Source organism: Malus domestica, chromosome 11, assembly GCF_042453785.1.
Source record: "Malus domestica chromosome 11, GDT2T_hap1".
NCBI lineage: Eukaryota > Viridiplantae > Streptophyta > Magnoliopsida > Rosales > Rosaceae > Malus > Malus domestica.
In genome coordinates, this window is record NC_091671.1 from 10,413,588 (window position 1) to 10,436,342 (window position 22,755).

At 37.0% G+C, this 22,755-nt stretch overlaps 1 protein-coding gene across 2 annotated transcripts; it reads right to left on the reverse strand.

The window, feature by feature from the left end:
• Positions 1 to 9,897: 9,897 nt before the first annotated feature.
• LOC103447773 (histone H4-like) lies at positions 9,898 to 10,601 on the reverse strand. Of its 2 annotated transcripts, none has more exons than XM_008386977.4 (2): positions 10,507 to 10,601; positions 9,898 to 10,403 (listed from the first exon to the last, which is right to left on the reverse strand). In XM_008386977.4, exon 2 carries the CDS (start codon positions 10,375 to 10,377, stop codon positions 10,066 to 10,068), a length of 312 nt encoding a protein of 103 aa, XP_008385199.1. In that variant the 5' UTR covers positions 10,378 to 10,403; positions 10,507 to 10,601; the 3' UTR covers positions 9,898 to 10,065. The 2 variants fall into 2 exon arrangements, with proteins under 2 accessions (XP_008385199.1, XP_008385200.1); XM_008386978.4 differs by having other exon boundaries at positions 9,898 to 10,415; positions 10,507 to 10,576.
• Positions 10,602 to 22,755: the final 12,154 nt, after the last annotated feature.

A 22,755-nucleotide genomic window follows, 5' to 3' on the forward strand; every position in this document is an offset into this window, starting at 1 on the left:
ATTCAAACTTTGATTAAGACGCTTTGACTAAAAGTCACGCCAACACTTTAGAAATTTTTATTTTTACATGCCATTATTGTGTTTTTTTTTATATATATTGAATGTCATATCATTGATTGCAACCTACATACTGAATTTATCATTTTAGTTGTTAAAGGTTTTTCTTTCTAATTACGTGGAAAATGTGGGGTGTAAGGGTAATATAGAGAAACATGTGGGGGTGTATTAGGATAAATATTAATTGAAAAAGTAAATGTAAAGTGCATTCAATAATATCTGGGGTGTATTTAGTTGTTAGAGGTTTTTCTTTCTAATTATGTGGAAAATCAGTTATTAATTATTGGTGATTGATTTATCACTTATCTCATTTTAATAATCTTTCTCGATCAAAATAATTTCTTTGTTTCTCCAAAAATTAAATATGTGTTGTAGGCCTATTTGACTGAATTGTATAAAGGACAAAGAGGGAAAGGGGCCGACGGCAACAGAGAGAGAAGATAGAGATTTAATTCTGAGGTGTGTGATGTATCACCCCCTTATGCCTTTATTTAGAGTAGTATGATAGGTAGAATCCTTACCCTAATAAGATTATATCTCTAATAGGAATTAAACTACTAAATGGAATATACAAGATACTTATAGATATACTAGGATTTACACAATCACATTTGTAATCTGATAAGACTGCAACACTTCCCCTTGAGTGTGTAAATACTCAAACAAAATGTCGCATCAGATCTTCAGCAGATGAGGTGAAGACAACAAGTGAACACGAGTCTCAAATATAAGAAAGTAAGTATGCATTGGTAGTAAAACTCACAAAACCTTGCTATAGTAAAGCCCACGGCATAGGGAAAACCCATAGACTAAGGAGAAAAGTGAGAAATATACATAATGTATAAAACAAATGTCAAATAGGACGAAAGTAGTGAACTCAACGGAGTATGATCATCCTAGGATGGGTGTCTCGTTAAAACCTCGTTAGGTAGCAAAAACCTAGTGGGAAAAATGCTCCTAATCGTAGAAAAATATTACATTAAGATCAAGTGAGTATGCTTTAGGATACTCCCCCTGAGTTAGACATAACTTACAAATAAGAGAACTACAAGCGATTCAACTCAGATAATTTACGCATACCGATTCCTTGGACAAGCTTTTGAAAAGTAGACTTGGGTAATGACTTTGTGAAGAGATCGACTAGGTTGTCCTGGGAACAGATTTGCTTGACTTCAATGTTTTGATGCTATTGTTGCTGGTGAGAATAATAGAACTTCGGCGCTATGTGCTTGGTGTTGTCTCCCTTGATGTATCATTTCTTTAACTGCTTGATACATGCTGCATTGTCTTCAAAGATTGTTGTAGGAAGGTCAATGATGGAAGAAAGACCACTAGTGCTTCAAAAAGTTCCATAACTTCTCTCAACCAAAAGCACTCTTGCGAGGCTTCATGCAGGGCGAGAATCTTAGCATGGTTCGAAGAAGTTGCAACTAGCGTTTGCTTGGTAGACCTCAAAGATATAACGGTGTCTCCAACGGTAATGATATAACCAGTTTGAGAACGTGCCCTATGTGGGCCAGACAAATAACTAACATTTGAGTAACCAATGACGCGAGAATCAACCCGAAGACCAAGGAGGGCGGCGGCTCTTCTCGAGGATTCGTGGGTGTATAACAAGCCCAAATCTGTCATACCCTTAAAGGTAGTGAAAAATGTCTTTAACACCATTCCAGTGTTTGCATGTAGGCGCATTGTTGTATACAGCCAAAAGATTAACAATGAAGGAGATGTCAGGTCTAGTGCATTGAACCAAGTACAATAAAGCACCAATTGCACTTAGGTATGGAACTTTAGGCTCCAAAATCTCTTTCTTATCCTCCTTCGGACAGAAGGGATCTCGTTTAGCATCAAGAGTTCGAATGACCACATGAGTACTCGAAGGCTTCACTTTATCCTCATTAAAACGTCGAAACACCTTCTGGGTGTTGTTCGATTGATGTACTAGGATTCCATCCGAACAATGCTCGATCTTCAGGCTGAGACAATATTGAGTTTTCCCAAGATCTTTCATCTCAAATTTTAATTTCAAGTAAGCGGTAATTTCCTCAAGCTCTGCGGGAGTTCCAATGAGGTTCATGTCATCGACATAAACTACAACGATCGCAAATTCAGAATGTGACTTCTTAATGAACATGTATGGGCATAGTTTGTTGTTCATATAACCCTAACTTGTCAAATATTCACTCAGATGGTTATACCACATCTGCCTGGATTATTTCAATCCATAGAGCAATCTCCTCAATCTAATTGAGAGAGTGTTCCGTGGTCTAGAACTATTTGAACCAGTCAATGGAAGTCCTTATGGAACTTTCATATACATTTTCGTATCTAGATCCCAATAGAGATACGCGGTTACCATGTCCATAAGCTGCATATTCAGTTTTTTCAGAAACTACAAAAATGATAAGATAACGTAACGTTATGACGTCCATTATGGGGGAATACGTCTACTCGTAATCAATCCCATGGCGTTGAGAGAAACCTTGCGCTACGAAGTGTGCATTGTATTGCACTATTTCATTCTTCTCATTACGCTTCCTCACGAAAACCCATTTTTAGCCCACGGGTTTCACATATGGTGGAGTATAAGCTACAGGCCCAAACACCTTTCGTTTCGCGAGCGAATCAAGTTCGACCTGGATTGCTTGTTTATAGTTTGACCAATTCATTATGCATCAATATTCATCAACAAAGTGTGGTTCAATGTCATCGTTAAGCATGATGTTGGAAGCAACGGTATATGCGAATGCATTGTCGACAATCATTTCATTTTGATTCCAAACCTCATCTAAAACTGCGTAATGGATCGAAATCTCAGGATTCTTGGGAAGCCGATATGTCTCATCTAAGACATCACCGTAATCTTGAATAACCTCATGCGTTGGAACATATGAGTAAGCAATGGTCAGATTCAGACTAGTGTCACTAATTTGTGTCGTTTTCTTCTTCCAGGGTTGTGAATCCTTTGAACCAAGAAGCCTGCCACGCTTCAGGGTATGAGTAGGTGATTGGCTAGCCGCCAGTGTACCTTACCATGTGGGAGGTACAGCTGCCCCACCCTCGAGGACGGTTCTACCTTCCATAGCGGTGTTACAGCGTACACTTGGTACGTCCATCATTGCGGGTGCGTTTGCAGCGAGTAAATGTAATCTCGTCACCTTCGCTAAATCAGTAAAAGTATCTGGCATGCTTTGAGTAATGCTCTGAAGATCTAGAATACGTCACACTTCAGACTGAGGTGTGCGGGGATCTAAATGAGACATATTGGGAGTAATCCATGACAATTCGCGACGTTCTACATGAACGTTAGTGATCTTATCTCCCATAACAACGGGAAGACTGTTTTATCGAAGTGATAATCGGCAAAACGTGTGGAAAAGAGATTTCCTGTCAAGGGCTCTAAGTAGCGAATAATGGATGGCGAATCATAACCAATATAGATTCTCATTTTTCTTTGAAGACCTATTTTGGTACATAGTGGCAGCGATATTGGCACATAGACTGCACACCCAAACGCACGTAAATGCGATAAGTTAGACTTGTATCCAGTAACCAATTGTAATAGTGAATGAGGTTGGGTAGCGGTGGGCCTTAGGTATACCAACATAACTACGTGCAATATTGTGTGACCATATGCAGATACTGGCAAATTGGTTTGCATAACCAAAGTTCGAGCTATCGTTTGAAGGCGCTTTATGAAAGCTTCTTCCATGCCGTTTTGGGTGTGAACATGAGGTACAAGATGTTCCACTTAAATCCCAACAGACATGTAATAATCGTCAAAGGTATGTGACATAAACTCTCCAACATTATCTAGTCGAATCGACTTTATTGGATAATGAGGGTGGTGAGCCCTTAACTTAATAATTTGTGCTAGAAGTTTCGCAAATACAACGTTGCTTGTGGACAACAAGCAGACATGTGACCATCATGTAAATGCATTAACCAACACCATAAAGTATCTAAATGGTCCGCATGTTGGTTGGATAGGTCTACAAATATCCCCTTAAATCCTCTGAAGAAATTTAGGGGGGGTCATGAATAATCTTTGTTAGTGAGGGTTGAATGTTCAACTTCCCCAAGAAACATGCTTTGCAAAGCGGATGGCCAAGATAAGATTTCAAGTGATACCCATGAGATGCTTTGAGGATACGACATATCATATCTCGTCCGAGGTGTCCCATTCGATCATGCAAAAGTAAGAGAACATCTTGAAACCCAGCCATAGGGCCAGCCACATGGTGTGTTTCTACGGCTCGAATGGTTGTCATGTACAACCCACTTATGAAATGTTCTAGCTTTTCATAAATATGCTTCCGACCATATTTGTAAGAAGTGATATAAAGAAATTCAGAACCATTCTCTTCAGTGGCTTCAACATGATATTGATTATCTCGAATATCTCTTAAACTCAGCAACGTTTTTCCAAAACGTGGAGAATAAAGTCCCTTTTTAATGGTTAATTCAGTACCATTGGACAACATTAAACAGATTTTTTTGTATCCTTCTATCAGGTTGGATGGGCTTGAGAGGGTTGTCAGAGGTGCATTCTTAGGTATGAAGTTAGTGAAATAGTATTTCTCACGCAATATGGTGTGCATAGTTGCACTATCAGCCAGACAACTAACTTCCCCACTAGTTATACCTATAAATGAATTAATTGAATATGTCACATGCATAAATATAATTCCATTCATTCAGTTAATCAATTCGAGAAATAATATCCATAAAATAATTGTCCAAAGTTCAAAACAAACCAAACCAAACAAATAATTCCAAAGGCTTAGAAAAATTGTCTTAAAATTAAACCATAAGCATAAAAATTTAGGGGAGGGGGTTCGGCCACTCCTAGTGGGTTCGGCCACTCCTAGTGGGTTCGGCCACTAGGGGTTTAACACCCTAAAAACATGTCTAAAATTTATTCTTCCATAGGAGCGGATGCCTTCTGAAAATCTGAAACCTCCAGAGTTGTAGTAGCAGCTTCGTGGATTACTATATGTGCAACGTTGGACTCACAACATGAATGATACTTGGCAATGGCCTCAGGAGTAGCTCGGCATATGCATGACCAATGATCCTTATATCCACGGTGGTAGCACATGTCCAGTTCAGTGGAATTCGATTGAACGGTACTTTTTCATTTGTTTTTGAAGTTTGGGGCCTTCGAGGCAAGGGGTTGGCGCTTCTGGTTCAAGTTTCCTCCCTTGGATGGGCCTTTGTTCGGTGGACCTTGGGCTCGTGGTGGAGCTTGACGTCTTTTTCCATGGCTATGACGGGATCTCCATCGGTTATGGCGCTAGAATTTGTCGCATGCACTTCAGGTGCGGCATTCGAGCCAATAAGTCAAGCTTGATGATTCTTCATCAAAAGCTAGTTCTTCTTTTCAACGAGAAGTATAACAGATATCAAATTCAAAAATTTGGTGAATTTATATGTCCTATATTGTTACTGCAGGACAATATTGATGGCATTGAAGGTCGAATAAGTCTTATCAAGGAGATCTTGTTCGGTTAAGTCCTTGTTACAGAACTTAAGTAGTGATCAGATTCTACAAACTTCAAAGTTGTATTCATTCATAGACTTAAATTCTTGGAAGTGTAGATGCTACCGGCCATGTCTTACTTCAGGCAAGAAGATGTCTTTCTGGTGATCGAAGTGATCTGCCAGGGTGAGCCAAAGGGTACGTGGATCCTACTCTGCGAGGTACTCGGTCTACAGTGCATCATGGATGTGTCTTCGGATGAAGATCATAGCAGTAGCTTTCTGAGCGTTGTCGACGGGTGCATTGTCGGTTGGTTCCTCGATGGTAGCTCTAAGACTCTTTGCAGTAAGGTGGAGCTTCATGTCTTGAATCCACTTTAAGTAGTTTCTTCCGGAGACTTCCAGAACGATGACATCGAGCTTGTTCAAGTTCAACATGTCCTTACAACAAAACATGGTTAGTCATATGGAAAACCATAGACATACATCGTAAAACATTCGGATTCTATAGAGATGTATTGGTTTAATTTATGCATGAAAGCTACAGGTTTCATATCTTAAGTTTTGAATGAAAACTTCGGGTTTCAAAGGCACTAAATTTGAAACTACAAGTTTGATTTAATTATGAACGTTTAGTTCATATATAGGGGTACCTGCAAGAATACAATACAATATACAATAAAGTGTAGTGGATTTGTGGATTGCTTCAGGAACCCAAGTGTGAGTGTTTCAGGACTACGAAAGATAGTCAACGGTTCAAAGAGATGAAATAATTTATTGAATCGTTAATGCCAAAAAGTGAGCTTCAGACTAATAATTTTAGATTAATTGTCAGATTAGTCAACTGCTGGTGATTTTAATTTATTCAATAGAATGAGACCATTTGGGGTTGATCCTAAAAGCAAAAATAATTATAACATGCAGGTTAAAATGATTTAAAATGCCAAAAATAACATTGAATTCGAAAAACCATAGCCCAAACATGGGGGTATGGGTGCCGTGAGTAGGGCAAAGCCCTATAGGGTTTATTGGGCTCGGGTGGCTATAGAAAGCAGCCCAATGTGTGGCTTCAGGCCACGGGTCGAGTGATGGGAAGCCCAGCAGCAAGTTGATGGCCTTATAGGCTGAGACCAATGCACGGGGATCAAGCCCAAGGGCTTGCGAGGGTGCGAGGAAACCCCAACTGGAGCTGGGTTTCAGTTATTGGGCCTTAGGGACAAGCCTATTCATCTGGGCTGGCTTCTGGTATCGCGGACCGTGGCAAATACAAACCCAGCAAGTCAATGAGGTTGTTGTAGATGGGCAGGGACTTCAGGCCCATGTCAGGAACAAGCTCAGCATGCTTCTAGCATATGGGTATGGGTCGAGTTTGGACTGGGGCTATAAGCTCGTGTAGCAGACAACCTAAGCTGAAGCCTGGTTAGGTCCAAGAGATGCAGCAAACCTAGAGGGCTGTGCGCAAGGTCCAGGGAGTCAAAGCAACGCCGTCCCAAGGTAGTCCACGAGGCTGGGCTTCAGGCCAGCGCGGTGGTCTTGATGGTGGTGTTGCGGTGCAGCAAGCCTAGAGGGCTGTGCGCAAGGTCTAGGGAGTCAAAGCAACACCGTCCCAAGGTAGTCCACGAGGCTGGGCTTCAGGCCAGTGCGGTGGTCCTGATGGTGGTGTTGCGGCGGTGCCGCAAAAATCCCATATTTTTGTGTTTTTTTTTCGTATTCTAAGGTTAAAAACCCTAATTGCTTCTAAATTAATTTCGATTCTTTAACTCACAATTCCACATAGCATAAATGCGCAATGCATGAACAATTATATATATTGACAAAATATATGAATATATATACGATATATATAATTGGAAGGAAAATATAAATATAGGGGGTTCATGCATCATGGGGAATGTTTTCATGCTTCAAGTTTTTTCAAATATCTTAATTTATTTTAGAAGAACCTGATTGACAGAAAACAATTGAAAGCCCTTGAATTTGTAAAAGAGAGCCTTCAGTTCCTTAGCTTCTGGTAAGAGTGTGTTGATAACATGTTATAGGTTTATTTGACTGAGCTATATAAAGGACAGAGAAGGAGAGAGGCCGGCGGCAACATAGAGAGAAGAGAGAGATTTAATTCTGAGGTGTGTGTTGTATCACCCCCTTATGCCTTTATTTATAGTAGTAAGATAGGTAGAATCTTTACCCTAATATGATTACATCTCTAATAAGAATTAAACTATTAAAGGGAATATACAAGATACTCCTAGATACACTAGGATTTACACAATCACATTCTTAATCTGATAGGATTGCAACAATATGATGTATATTTTTTTTTCTTTCCAAAACAAGTCTTCAAAATGTTGTTCATTTTATTGGTCAATTTAGGTACATCTAGCTTTTGACATAACACTATTAGTTTATAGTGCATTTGGGTTGTAAACATATGTTGACCTTAAAAACTACCAAGCCTACATGGCGCGCAGGCCGAGCAAGTAATGAGCTAACTACGTCATTCGATTGCATGCGGGCGTGCCAACTTGACGGCTGAGCTTGGCCGATGAGTAAAATTTATTGATGTTGCGTCGGGCGGGTTGCTAACTTCTGAATCTCGCGACTGCGGCCGAGGAAGGAATATGTCTTGGCTTTCGGGTTCTAGAGCCTGAAGACAAGGCAGCTAGTTTTATGAAGTTAACGGATCGTTGGCACCGGGTTCGGTCACGGTGATTATATTCGTGAGAGTATAAGCATGCCGAACTGGCTCCAAACTATACGAACATAAGTACTCAAAGGAAATATATGTCTTGATGATAAACGTGGTTCAGCCGTCAGAATATCAAACTCTAAACCCTGCTTGTGAATAACCAATCATAAACAACTCGGCGTTCAATGTGCGGAACCTAGTAATTTGTAACACCTCACTTCGTCGAGAAGGCTAATGAGATGATCTCTAGCAACAAGGATTCAAAAATCCTTCTCGGCAGAGACTTGGATAGATAACCAGTCAGCTTCGTCGCAGTGCTATCCAAACTGAAGGTGCTCTGCGGTAGGCTAATTCTACGGCAACAGTGTTGTTTATCCAAACTAAAAATGTTCGCCGGTTGCCTTCACAGTGTTGTTTATCCAAACTGAAGATGTGTCAGTGGCAAAAAGAAAATAAAAATCTCAAGGTTGTTGAGAGGTTTCACGTAGAGCGAGGGTTTGCGCAGGGCAGTTTTTGTGTTGAATTGGCGGGGCTCTGAATGATGCATCCCCTTTTTATTTATATCCAAACTGAAGATGTGTTAGCGGGAAAAAGAAAATAAAAATCTTAAGGTTGTTGAGAGGTTTCACGTAGAGCGAGGGTTTGCGCATGGTAGTTTTTATGTTGAATTGACAGGGCTCTGAATGATGCATCCCCTTTTTATTTATAGCAACCACTCTCGTCATGGCCGAAACAAAACTATACTCGGATTAAAGTTCTTTATCCTAACCTCACAAAGATTTGACCAATCCTACCTCCTCCTTTGTCCGGCCATATTCACTCAGCATCCTCATCCTATTGAGACTTCCTATCATACTAGGATTCGACCTACCTCATCAATCCGTCTTAAACTAGAGTTCGGCCAATCTTAACCAAGCGGCCCATAATATCCAGAATTTGCGATGGTTCTAGAATTATACTGCCGGGCCAAGAACAACCGCTTACTCGGCCCATACCAATATTTTGGGCCCAAACAACATACCACAAAGTTGGTACATCATTGGAACATTTGAGTTTTCAATGTAATTTTTTTTGTAATAGTTTCGAACTCTCTCATTCCCCTTATTATAATAGTAAATAATAATAATAAAAAATAGTTTTAAACGTACCAAGAAGTTGATACATTTATTTTGATTTGGGACTTCAAAAAAAAAAAGTGGGCCATCGCTACAACAATTTATCCTTCCGAGGCCGAAGACTCGCAAGAGTATTTCAACCTCCCCCAACATTAATAAAAAAAAAAAAAAAAACAAACAAACAAATCAAGCAAAAAGCATGCCTGTGTAATACAAACTTGAAATTAATCCTCAACCACTGAATCACTCCATGATAGTTTAATTTATAACATTTTTAATGTTGTAACTATGGAAAACAAGATTAATTTTTCAAATCCAACAAAATAAAAAAAAACGTTTTTCATTCCTTTATTATATTTTCTCCATTAGAAATAAGTGTTTTGAAGAATACATTAAGAATGATGTTACACACGTGTGTCCATCTCTATTATAGAAGTAGTATAAATGTGATATAAAATATATAATGAGAATAACATTTTTAATACATTAATGAATTTTTCAATTTCATGTAATCATCAATCTTCCCATATTCTAGGCAATTAGTTAGCTGGATAGATATAGGTGCAATAATATTTTTTTTAATTAATAGTAATAAATGAAATTTCATATCATAAAAAGGGTTTCGTAGTATCTTACATGACACCACTTTTATTCAAAACCTAGACGTTAAAAATACCCGATACCAATCCCCAGTCCCTTTGACAGCAAGTTTCCCCACCAAAACTCTTAACCCCCGAACCCGTACAGAGTCCTGCCCTGCCTCTTGAGCGCATAGACAACGTCCATGGCCGTCACCGTCTTCCTCCTTGCATGCTCCGTGTAGGTAACGGCATCACGAATCACATTCTCGAGAAAGATCTTGAGGACGCCGCGAGTCTCCTCGTATATCAGGCCGCTGATTCGCTTCACGCCACCTCTGCGGGCCAGGCGGCGAATCGCTGGCTTGGTGATGCCCTGGATGTTGTCACGGAGGATCTTCCGGTGACGTTTTGCTCCTCCCTTGCCGAACACCTTGCCTCCCTTTCCGCGTCCAGACATTGTTGCCAGCCAAAATTCTCAAAAACCTGAACACAAAACTAAAACAAAACATCAGAAGTCAGAGAGAGGAATCTGAAACCATAATCTACGTGAAACTGCAGAAATTTGAGAAGGGAGGGAAGAGAGGACCTGAAAATTGCAGAGAAAGTGAGAGAGAACTCGTTTGCTTTTGGGGAATGCAATGCATGGTGTGTTTGGATTTTGTGGGTATTTATAGGGCGATGCGGGATCCTGAGATGAGGGTCGATCCGCGTGGTAGATGGAAGGAAGGTTTTGGGCAGTCGATGGATTAGTGTTGGCAGTGGAGATGGAGGTGAAGGGTGAGTGAGGATCGATGACGTGGGTGTTTGCGAGTTTTCAGCGCTTTGTTTTGTGTTTCTTTTGGTTTGATTGTTCGTCGTAGGATAAAACTGCGCGGGGGCGGTTGGCGCCCGTTTTGGGAATGGGCTCTGTGAGGCCCAGGCTTTTTATGCGTGATACACCCATCAAACTGGTCGGTAAACCCCATCTTTTTTAAACCATTGTATTATTATTGTTAGGTGAGTTTAAATGTAAAGTAGTACACTGTTTGGTATTGTTGTGCTTTGAAAAAAAAAAACTGTTTTTGCTGTGCTTTGAAAAAAAACTGCTGTGAAATAAATGAGCAGAATGTTTGGTAAACTTTTTTTGTAAATGTGCTTTTGAAAAAACACAAAAAAATAGTATTACAGTGTTTGGTAAACTTTTATGTAAAACAGTTATAATTGTGTGAAATGACAAAAAATGGTATAATACTAGATGTGCCATTAATTTAATTTTCTTAACAAATATAGGTGAATTACTCAATATACTTTATTTTTAAAAGAAAAATATTTATAAACTTTACCTTAAACATATAATCCAACGTTTAACAAGAAATTATAATCCAATGTTTAAAAAGAAATCATAATCCAACATTTATGTTGCTTCACGTTTTCAGCATTTTTTTTACCCAAAATTGTGAAAATAAGCTGTTTTTAAGTATTTACTAAACACCTTTTTGAGCTCAGTTTTTTGTTATATCAAAGTAGGTTATAATACAACTAAAGACCTACTCGGTAAACCCTAAAAGTTGATGTCTTGAATCCATGACTTGTTTTAAATTTTGCTCAATTTCCATATTCATGTTTCATGGCAAAAGAAATTGGTTTTCAATATGAATTGCGTTTTAACCTAAATTTCATATTGAAATTTAAGATAGCTATATATTAAAACTTGTCCTTTTGACTCGAAGGAATATTATAGACTATTAATTGATATTGCATCCTATTTCGATTTCAGTATCCCATTGCGTTTGTACATGTTTATTAGCTTTATCACAACTACCTTAATTGAGTCTCCTATGTGGTTGTGGACATATAATTTGGGATGTTAAAATTAAAAAGTTATGAAAAAGGCATTAAGTATATTCGTCATGATCTGGAAGTTTTTGGAATTGGCATATGTATGTATTCAATGCCAATGATGACAAACTTTTTTTACATATTTCGGCAAGGGAGTTGTTATTAGTACTCTAAAAATCTCATTCTACACTCCAAACTTTCTATATTAGGAAAGAAAAATACACTTGTGAGGAGAAGTGTAGAATGAGATTTTTGGAGTGCCAATAATACTTCTCTTCGGCAAAAGGTAAACATGGTTCTATAAAGTCATAAACCTATTAGTTTCCTTTTTTATTTTTTGTCAACACATAGAATTTCGGGAATGTAAATAGGCATATATATATGTGTGTGTGTGTTTCGATTTTGATTTTCAGTTCTTAGTTTGAATGTTGATAAAATTCGTGGGAATGGCATATGGCATAGTCGCATAAATACTACATAATATGATGGACTAACATTTATTTTATCATGCTTGTATTCCTAGAAAAGGAAAGGTACACGACCTTATTAGTTTTATCATCATTCAAGGTTATTGCATAATTTTTGGCAACATGGAGAATTTAAAGACGTTAATAAGCATTAAGAATATGTGGCAACCCACAATTTGCTTTAACATATGGTTTTGACTTGGATTCTTTGTTCAAGTTTTTGATAAATTACTTTCTGGAGATTCTGGGTGCTACTAATGTAAATTGTGTTGCGGGTTCTTGGTTAGTTCACATACATTGTAAAGTCTTGATATATATACGAAAAATCTGATTGCATGAAAGTGGTAATTTAAAGTGATTTTGATTACCTTTTATTCATTAAGTTTCTGTTATATGCTATCAGTGGTACTTGCAGCCTTGCAATTCATATGCACATATGTAAATCTCATGTTTGTCTTCAGTGATATACATTATTTTTCAGGCATGATAAGTTCGGAATGCATTCGGTGAGGTATGCATATGTTTAATCCATGTCTATTTCAATGGATTTTAATTTAAAGGTCATAGCCATGTATGGCTTAGTTTTCAGCTTTAACTAATGATACTTCATATGTATATTGCTTATGTTATAGCCCATCCTTTGGTATTATGAGATTAATTGACTGTTGGGATAATAGTATGCAGACTATATTGTTGAATGAGTACCATAGATATGTATTGTTGCTGAAATTGGCTAAAGAGGGAACAACCTTGTTAAGAACATTAGATGACACCTTTGATTATGAAGCCTACAGGATTGTGTATATCACATATGTGATGGTCTTGAAGTAGTGTATGAGACAACTATTGTCGCAAAGCATGTGAATTCATAAGTTTAAATGTAATTACATCCTTATAATGTGTCTAAATTGTGACAACCAGTTCTTAATTTTATGTTTTTATTAATTTTAAAAGTGTGAATTTACAAAAACACCCTAAAGGCAAGGATTTTGACTTTCGTTTACCATCGTTTAGAGGAACGTATGATTTATTCTTTTACCGTATCCTTGCAGTACTTGTTGGTGTAAACGCATAGGCGAAAACCGTTTGCGAGTCCGGATGATAATGGTATAGTTACGGACTTTTGAATTTGGTTATTTATATTTCAGTTGTAAGTTAATTTAACTCCTTCAAGGAAGTAGCCCAATCAAATTTTAGGCACAAAGGACCAATCACATAAAAGGAAGGAAAACCTTCAGCCAATCAGAAAAGAAAAGTAAAAAAAAAAAAAGAGAAAGCTCCCAACTTCCCTATCACCCACACCTCCGCGACCTCCCATTTTCCGAGGCCGATTCCGGCTAACTCCGGTGGAGTTTTTCGATGCCACCACTACCATCTTGAAGCTCTCATTCCCCTCTACAAAACGCAACCAATAACCACCTTGATTAACCACTGTACGAGGAGGTTTGAGACCACGAAAGTCGACGGTTCTCGCGGTGCTCTGGCCACCATTTTCAATTTTCCGGAGAATCGGCAAAGCAATGGCCGATGCCACCACTTGGGCTTTGTAGCCCATCATCCTAGGAGAAAATCCTAACCACCCTTGACCCTATTGACCACCGTAGATTATGAATTGACGCCGGGAAGCTTTACGCACCTGCCAGCTTTGTGGACAAAATTGACTATCTTTCGTCCACTTTTGGACTTTGTGGCAGGCGACGATGGTTCATGATGTCTTAATTTTTGTGCTAGGGAGTCATAGCGCGAACCTCAGGTGAGTGAGTTTTTTCCTTTTATCGTATATAGATATGACTGATAATTCCACAAATGCTTTTAAATTGTTCTATGCATTTTATGCCATGTTATATATATATATATATGTTAAAATACTATGGTATGGTTGAGTTTTAGATTGGATTATGGTATATCTATATGCATATTATCGGCATATAATTACTGTGAATGCTTTGAAGTACTAAGTTGAACTACGAATGACTTGATCTCGTTTGAGGGTACGTAGGCAGTCTAACAAGACAGTTAGATGCAGCCATAAAACAATCCAAATTTAACATGGTATTGGGTTTCTTTAAGGAAAGAAGTTATGATGGTTAACAGTGTAGAGATTAACCATGATTTTATTCTGGTCTATCACTGGGTTTAGTTCTGATTAAGAATGTTGGGACGTTAAAGTGGTTATGCCAAATGACGCTGCGAATGCCTCGGTAAGCTTCATGTGAGTACATGTTGATGACAGTGATTTCAATGTGTATGGTTATGTTTTTATGCATTTAATGCTCATTATCCTGCACCTCGGTGTTAGTGCTCCGCCCGAGAACAGGGCCTAGCCTTCACGTGATCATAGCACTTGAGCTTATTTATTTACACACAGCCTGTCGTACAGACCACATTAAGTGGTTCCAACTCGTGTGCAGGAATTGGTAAATGAGCTATATAGGCAACTCCGACATAGTCATACAAGTTGCAATGAATAGGCAACTCCGACACTGTCGTACAGGTTGCCTATGAGTTGTACAGGTCATTGTACGTGACTCCGACTTAGGTGCTAGCATTGATTGATGAGATATCGATAAGTTGTACAGGTCACTATTGGTGACTCCAACTTATGTGCTAGCATTGATTGATGAGATATGGGGGAGTCATACAAGTCACTATAGGTGGCTCCGACTTATGTGCTAGCATTGATCAATGAGATATGGATGAGTCGTACAAGTCACTATAGGTGACTCCGACTTATGTTTTATAGTGACTCCGACTTATGTGCTAGCATTGATTGATAAGATATGGATAAGTCGTACAGGTCATTATAGGTGACTCCGACTTATGTCTCATGGATGAGTCATACAGGTCACTATTGGTGACTCCGACTTATGTGCTAGCATTGATTGATGAGATATGGATGAGTCGTACATGTCACTATTGGTGACTCCGACTTATGTGCTAGCATTGATTGATGAGATATGGATGAGTTGTACAGGTCGCTATTGATGACTCTGACTTATGTGCTAGCATTGGTGACTCCGACTTATGTGCTAGCATTGATTGATGAGATATGGATGAGTCGTACAGAGGTGACTCTGACTTATATGCTAGCATTGATTTATTGAGCACATGATTATTTATACTGCTCATGAGATGTTGTGTCGTGGTATATTTATGGATTTACTGTTGATATACTTTTGATTTTACATTGATACGTGGCATGATTTTTTTTAAACTATACAGGTGTTACAGCGAGGGGTTATAACGACTTAGAAGGTTTTTATTAAAATTTTATTTCTAGGGCCACTCAACCTTGCTTTGTTTCCACCCTCCGGGTTTTTTTAGCTGAGCTTTCTTATGGACGAGGATTCGGAGCAAATTTTGGTATTGGAGATTACCTTCAATGGTATGATTCTCAATCCACTCTACTATACTTTCCTTATGTTCTGACATCACGTGTGAAATGGGTTCATTTCCGCTCATAATGCACTCTCGTATTTAGACACTTTTAGATTTAAATTTATACACATTTTTCCCACATCACTATACTTTATGGCTTCGTCATCCTCTTGGTGTTGGCCATCACAACTCAATTTGGAGTCCATGTGGACTTTCCGGGTTGGGGTGTGTCTTAAATCACATTTGTTTCATGAATATATATTATTGTTGTATTGGCATGCTAGTTGAAACATATGACTAAATGCATGTTAAAAGGGGTACCTTACAAAATCAAGGAATATATCATATTCAACTCATGAGTTCTATCTGAAATAAGACATATATCAGGATTTAATTTTGTCTTCAAGCTCACTGCTACATAGATTTTGTTTGCAATTTTCTTTTATAAAACTAGTATCTTTTCTTACTATGTTAATATGCTACTGCATGCTCAATCTCTATTTGGACTAGTTAACGTTTTCAAATTAATATATATGATCAAACCGAAAATAATTGATATGATTAACTAAAACTGGAAAAATTATTCTTACATATCAATGTTTTTGTTGCCTAATATTTTGCATAAATCATGCTAGAATTGCTTTCAGTTTTTCAATTCTATAGCAACTATTTTTCTTTTCATGCATATATGGAACTAATGCATGGTTAAGATCCTGGAGAAAATTAGCTTCACATGTTTTAAAATATTAGGTCTAATTAAAACCGGAAAATTGTATGTTTTCTCTAACTTTGCTAAATAAGCATGCTCTTCGATTGAAATTTTTATTATTAAGACATGCTAAAAGTTATCATAAGATCAATGTTTTTGAGATGTTCTTGGGTGAATGGGACACAACAAATCCATTCCATTGATTCAAGGGCTGCTAAAAATTCAAAGTTTAGTTGATCAAATTGCATTAGTAGTCATAACAATATGACTATATCCCCAAACAAAGGTGTGACTAGTCTTATTGGTTCGATTACTAGTAGCTTAGTGTAAAGTATGGATTATGTGAAGCAGTAAAGTATGGATTATGTGAAGCCTATGATAATTGATTGCCAAACAAAGGTGGATAGTTTTCATGTCTATATTTTGCTCACATGATTTATATTTTAACACTAAAAACTGATTAAGCTTCAACCAAACAAAGGTGCGAGTTGTTTCAATTGTAAAGTCTATGGGGTATTTGTTCATTTGTGAATATGAAGTCATAATAGTTCTATGTTTAAAGTTTTGAATGCTTTTCATATGAGCCCCCTTAAATCCCATATTGGGATCGATAAAGCATAACATAGAATTTATTTGGTCTTAAGGCTTCCTGACCAAATGTAACCTTCATTGGTTTAAATTAATTTTGGATTGAGATACACGTTTGATTAAATTTGCCTTATTTCAGTTCAAAAGTGGCATATTACAATGTATTCCGAGATGATGGTATGTTTATCTTATTAAAAGTTTTAGATTTCTTCAAGATTGGCTATGTGATTTAATATTTTTTGTGTTGTCTTCTCTTCTCAAAATTAAATGGAGCATATGTTATTGAACACATGAAGGTTAATCACAATTGCCTAAGGTACACATTGAAATCTGCTGCTATATTGTTTATTTGCATATCTTTATGGTCCAAGATTTATTCATGGTAAAGCTATATGTTGAAGTAGACTTCTTAAAGCTTCTTTAAACATCAAAATTACGAAAATACAAGAAGAATTGAATTTTTGGTGGTTTTATCAAGTTGACATAGATGCACAGAATTTTTTCTGCTGGAATATGTATTTGGAAATTAATAAACGACTGAGCTATTGACCACCAAATGACTTGAAATTTGAATATATTCTTCATATATATGTCTATTTTTAGACTGCAAAATTTCGTGATTTTGGGTTGTGTATTTTATTTATAGGGAATTTAGTAGTAACCCATGCTCAGTTGAAAGTCTAGTCTGGCAGTTTTCATCTTTTCAATTAAGTTAAACAAACAAATGATTGAATGACCTCATAATGACTTGAAATTTGGATATGTTGTTCTTATATATTGTCTACTTATAGACTGGAAAATTTCGTGCTTATTGATGGTGTTCTCTATTTATGGTGATTTTATTAGTAACCTGTACTTAGTTGAAAGTCCAGACTGGAGTTTTCATTGTTTTCTTATATGTTGAAAAATTTGAGTTATCTTTTAGCTCTAGAACAATTTCATATTCTATTTTATAAAGTTTAATGTCTCTCGTATAGTCTATGTGGTTTTGGGACAAATCAATTATACGTCAATTATGTAATTCCTCAAGCTAGAATCTTGGTTTTTGGTATAGTATACTTTTTTACTAATATATTTTGGGAAATTCTATACTAGTACAAATACCTATATACTTTTCAGAGTAACTAATGGAATGAGTGACACACCCCGATCCGGAATGTCCATTAGAACTCTGAATCGAGTTGTGCTGGCTAACATCTGGAAGGTGATAAAGCCATAGAATGTGATAATGTGTAAAATGTCAGCCGGATCCACCTTTTGTGGCCTGTACGGCTGAACCCATAGCTCATCACATATCCCTGTACACGAGTCGGAACCACCTATAGTGCTATGTACGACAGGACTGGATGCAAATAAGTAGGCTCAAGTGCTACGATCACGTGAAGACTGTGTGAATAAACGCGGGTCATCTACAAGTCGGAACCACCTATAGTGGTCTGTACGACAGAACTGTGCACCTACCTTAGATCCAAGGTGAGTGTAAGGTGCAGAAGGTGAACATCACATGAAGGATTGTGCCCTGGCCACGGGCGAGAGCACTAACACCAGGGTGGAGGTTTATGAGCTCTAACTGCATCTATTGTAACATATACTACTCATAGGCAACCTGTACGACAGTGTCAGAGTTGCCTATCATTGCAACCTGTACGACAAGGTCGGAGTTGCCTAAAACATACATGTAGTCATGTCATAACTCCATCATTTCAACTAATACCATAAACTCACATGAACTTACCTGGGTGTCATGCGTTCACCTTTGCACTTCAAAGCGTTCACAATAATTATGTGCAAGTAATATACATATAGATAACCATGATGCGATCTAATACTCAACCATGTTATAGCATTTTCAATTATATACATATATATATATATATATATATATATATATATAATATGGCATAAAAATGCATAAGCTGTAACGCCCTACTCCCGAACTATTTATTTTTTAGAATAATTGTCGATGATAAACCCAACTAGACACTAGTTTAATTAACTATCATTACTTATGTTTCCTTACTTCAAATTCTTGATTCTTCACACATTGATTTATGACCAACATTTAACCACCAAATCATAAGGTTAAATCTCACATTTTCCACCAATGTCCCTCATATTACTCAATTCCCTAAACAAGGCTATTGTCTCAATTATTTAATCTCACTTCTTGTATGGCTACATCTAACGTCTCGTTAGACTACATACGTACCCTAAACAGGGATCAAACCATTCGTAGTTCACATTAGTACTTCAAAGAAATCACAGTAATTATACGCAATAATCAATTTATAAACGTTTGTGGAACTGTCAATCATATATATATATATATATATATATATAATATATGATAGAAAGGAAAAGATCCACTCACCTTAGGTCCGCGCTATGACTCCCTAGCACGAATATCGAGACATCACGAACCATCATTGCCTAGAACAATTATCAAATCACATCTCAGAGTTCTTACCGATAGAATACATAATTTACAAAAACACATCCCTACGTAATTCAATTTGGAAGATCTACATCACGGATTTCCGATCCGTTACTTCCAAGGATCCACATTATGTTTCTAGAATAATGTCCTAAGGTTTCATTACGATCCAACGATCTGATCTCCGCCAATTGCCAAAACCAAATGGCGATCAACATTTTATTTTGTAAACTTACAAATCCACTTTGGGAAAATCTGTACATGGGATTCCCTATCTGTAAGTTTCTATGGTCATCAAATATTATGTACCATAATGAAATAAAGTTTGGTGACGATCCAACGGTCGGATCGTCGGTTGCTATAATATTCAAGTGATGGGCCTTAATGGAACTAGGTTCAAATGACTGAAATTTCGTCAATCGAACTTCACATATGGAATTGGAGTATCAAATTTAACTTAGGTATGTCAAGGGGTACCTCGGCCCACGCGCCGCCGCAAGTGGCGGTCGGTCGCCCCAACTTGCCGGAAAATTCAACTATTTCTAAAAATTACCAAAATGTACAGGAATGAAGATCTCAAAGAGAGGAACAACTTTCATACATGTGGCCAAGGCCAATTTGGCCGAGAAACACCTCAAATTCCCCTAGATCCGTCTGAAACCCTATAATAGGTGAGCTTCGATTCTTCTTCCTCGGTGTTCCTACACCCCTACAACTGGTTGGGTCTTGTTCTTGGGTCCAAGGGGAATTGATTGAGGGTGGTGTTGAGTAATGAAACTCACTGGAAAGGTGAAATCGATTCCGAACACCTTCGGTGCTCCAGCACTGTTCTTAGTGATTTTGGGCTTAAAAACCCACGAATTTGGGTGAAGATGGAAGAAGGAAGGTTGTGGAAGAGGTTGCAGGTGTTGAATGGTGATGGTTTGATGGAAGAAATGGCGAAAATCGCCAGAATTTAGCTTGGGTGGGTGCATGGGTGTATGGACAGGAAAGCTGGGCTTCCTCCCCCTCCTTTTTTTTTTTTTCAATTCTGATTGGTCAACCCTTCTTTTTATTGATTTGTCCCTTTCCTTCCCTTAAAAAACTGATTGGTTACCACTCCCACAAGATGGAAGTTCAATTTAATTTATAATTAAACTTCGAATAACGAATTTCAAACATCCATAACTATATCGATAAAATCCGAACTCGCAAACGGCTTTCACCTATGCGTTCGTACCAAAAAATACTATACAATTACACCAAAAGGATAAGTCATACATTCCTTTAGACGATGGTCAACAGCAATCAAAATCCTTGCTTCTAAGCATTTTCGTTAATTCCCTCGATTAAAATAAATAAAAAAGAAATTTTAGGGATGGGTTGTCGCAATGAGTGTTTGCCCAAGTGGGAGAATTGATAAATTAACAAATAATTGGGCTTCACACTCATTGACTTATCTGTAAATCTAAGCCACACATGCTAAGTTCTAAAGATCCGTGGGAGTTGTTCTTATGCTAATATACGTTTGTAAAAGTTTTGAGTATGAAACTTATTTTTGCATATTTCTCCCTAGAATTTTAAAGTCGAGTTTGTGGACAAAAAAATGCATGCAATAATTGAAATTTTCTAGATTTTATTAGGATTGTCCGGTTTTCAATCCTATAATTGTTCCACTATTGTTTTCGAATTTGTATGCATGTATGATACTATTCTCATGTTTTAACACTCGTACCATACATGATTAACTACTATTTGGTTAAGTTCTTGTAAAGACAATTGGATTTTAAGTTGTTTGGTACATACTATTTGGAAGTAATGACTGAAAGAATTGACATGAAATTATACTTGCTAAACGAATTTTGGCTTAACATATTCATTGTTGTATAATATGATTCAGTGTAAGGTGCAATAACATGTTTTTGATGAATATATGCATTTGGTTATGGTATTTTGTTTCTCGCATTCAATATAAGATATAATTGATTACTGGGAGGAACAATTTAAATGTGTAGCTTATGTCATAAGGGAAGTTTAGCTAATCATGTTGATATGTGCCTCACTCTTGTTTGATTTATGAATGTCGGTTTAAATTTCAGTTCTTATACATATATAGTTGAAATTGTGGCCAGTTATGACTAATCGAATGAGGATCCAAGTTGGCATTACACATTCATATAAGGTTGTCGTGATTTACTAAGTTGTGATGGTTTTATGCGGCTGTTAGTTAGTTTAGTTTGTGATTCATGACAATTTGATAAAGTTACTAGACTGAGCTATGAATCACCAAATAACTTGAAATTTGAATATGTTCTTCAAATATATGTCTATTATTAGACTGCTAAATTTTGTGATTTTTGGTTGTATATTTTATTTATGGGGGTTTTATTAATAACTCGTGCTCAGTTGAAAGTCTAGTCTGACAGTTTTCATTGTTTCAATTGAGTTTACCAAACGAATGATTGAATGACTCCATAATGACTTCAAATTTGGATATGTTGTTCATATATATGTCTACTTACACACTAGAAAAATTCGTGCTTATTGGTGGTGTACTTTGCACAGTTGAAAGTCCAAACTGGAGTTTTCATTGTTTTCTTATATGTCGAAAAATTTGAGCTATCTTTTAGCTTTAGAACAATTTCATATTCTATTTAATGTCTCTTGTATAGTCTATGTGGTTTTGGGACAAATCAATTATACGTCAATTTTGTAATTCGTCAAGCTGGAATCTTGGTTTTCTTTTTTGGTATAGTATACTACTTTACAAATATATTTTGGGAAATACTATACTAGCACAAATAAATACGTATATGCTTTTCAGAGTAACAAATGCAATGAGTGTTTCCCCAAGTGGGAGAATTGACAAACAAATAATTGGGCTTCACACTCATTGAATCTAAGTCACACATGCTAAGTTCTAAAGATCCGTGGGAGTTGTTCTTATGCTAATATACGTTTGTAAAGTTTTTAGTATGAAACTGTTTTATATTTGCATGTTTCTCCCTAGAATTTTAAAGTTGAGTTTGTGGAAAAAAGATGCATGCTATAATTGAAATTTTCTAGATTTTGTTAGGATTGTCTAGTTTGCAATCCTATAATTTTTCCACTATTTGTTTTTTAATTTGTAAGCATGTATGACAGTATTCTCCTGTTTTAACACTTGTACCATACATGATTAATACTATTTGGTTAAGTTATTGTAAGGACAATTGCATTTTAAGTTGTTTGGTACATATTATTTGGAAGTAATGACTGAAAGAATTGACATGAAGTTATACTTGCTAAACGAATTTGGCTTAACATATTCATTGTTGTATAATATGATTAAGTGTAAGGTGCAATAACATGTTTTTGATGATTATATGCATCTGGTTATGGTATTTGTTTCTCGCATTCAATGTAAGATATAATTGATTAGTGGGGTGAACAATTTAAATGTGTGGCCTATGTCATAAGGGA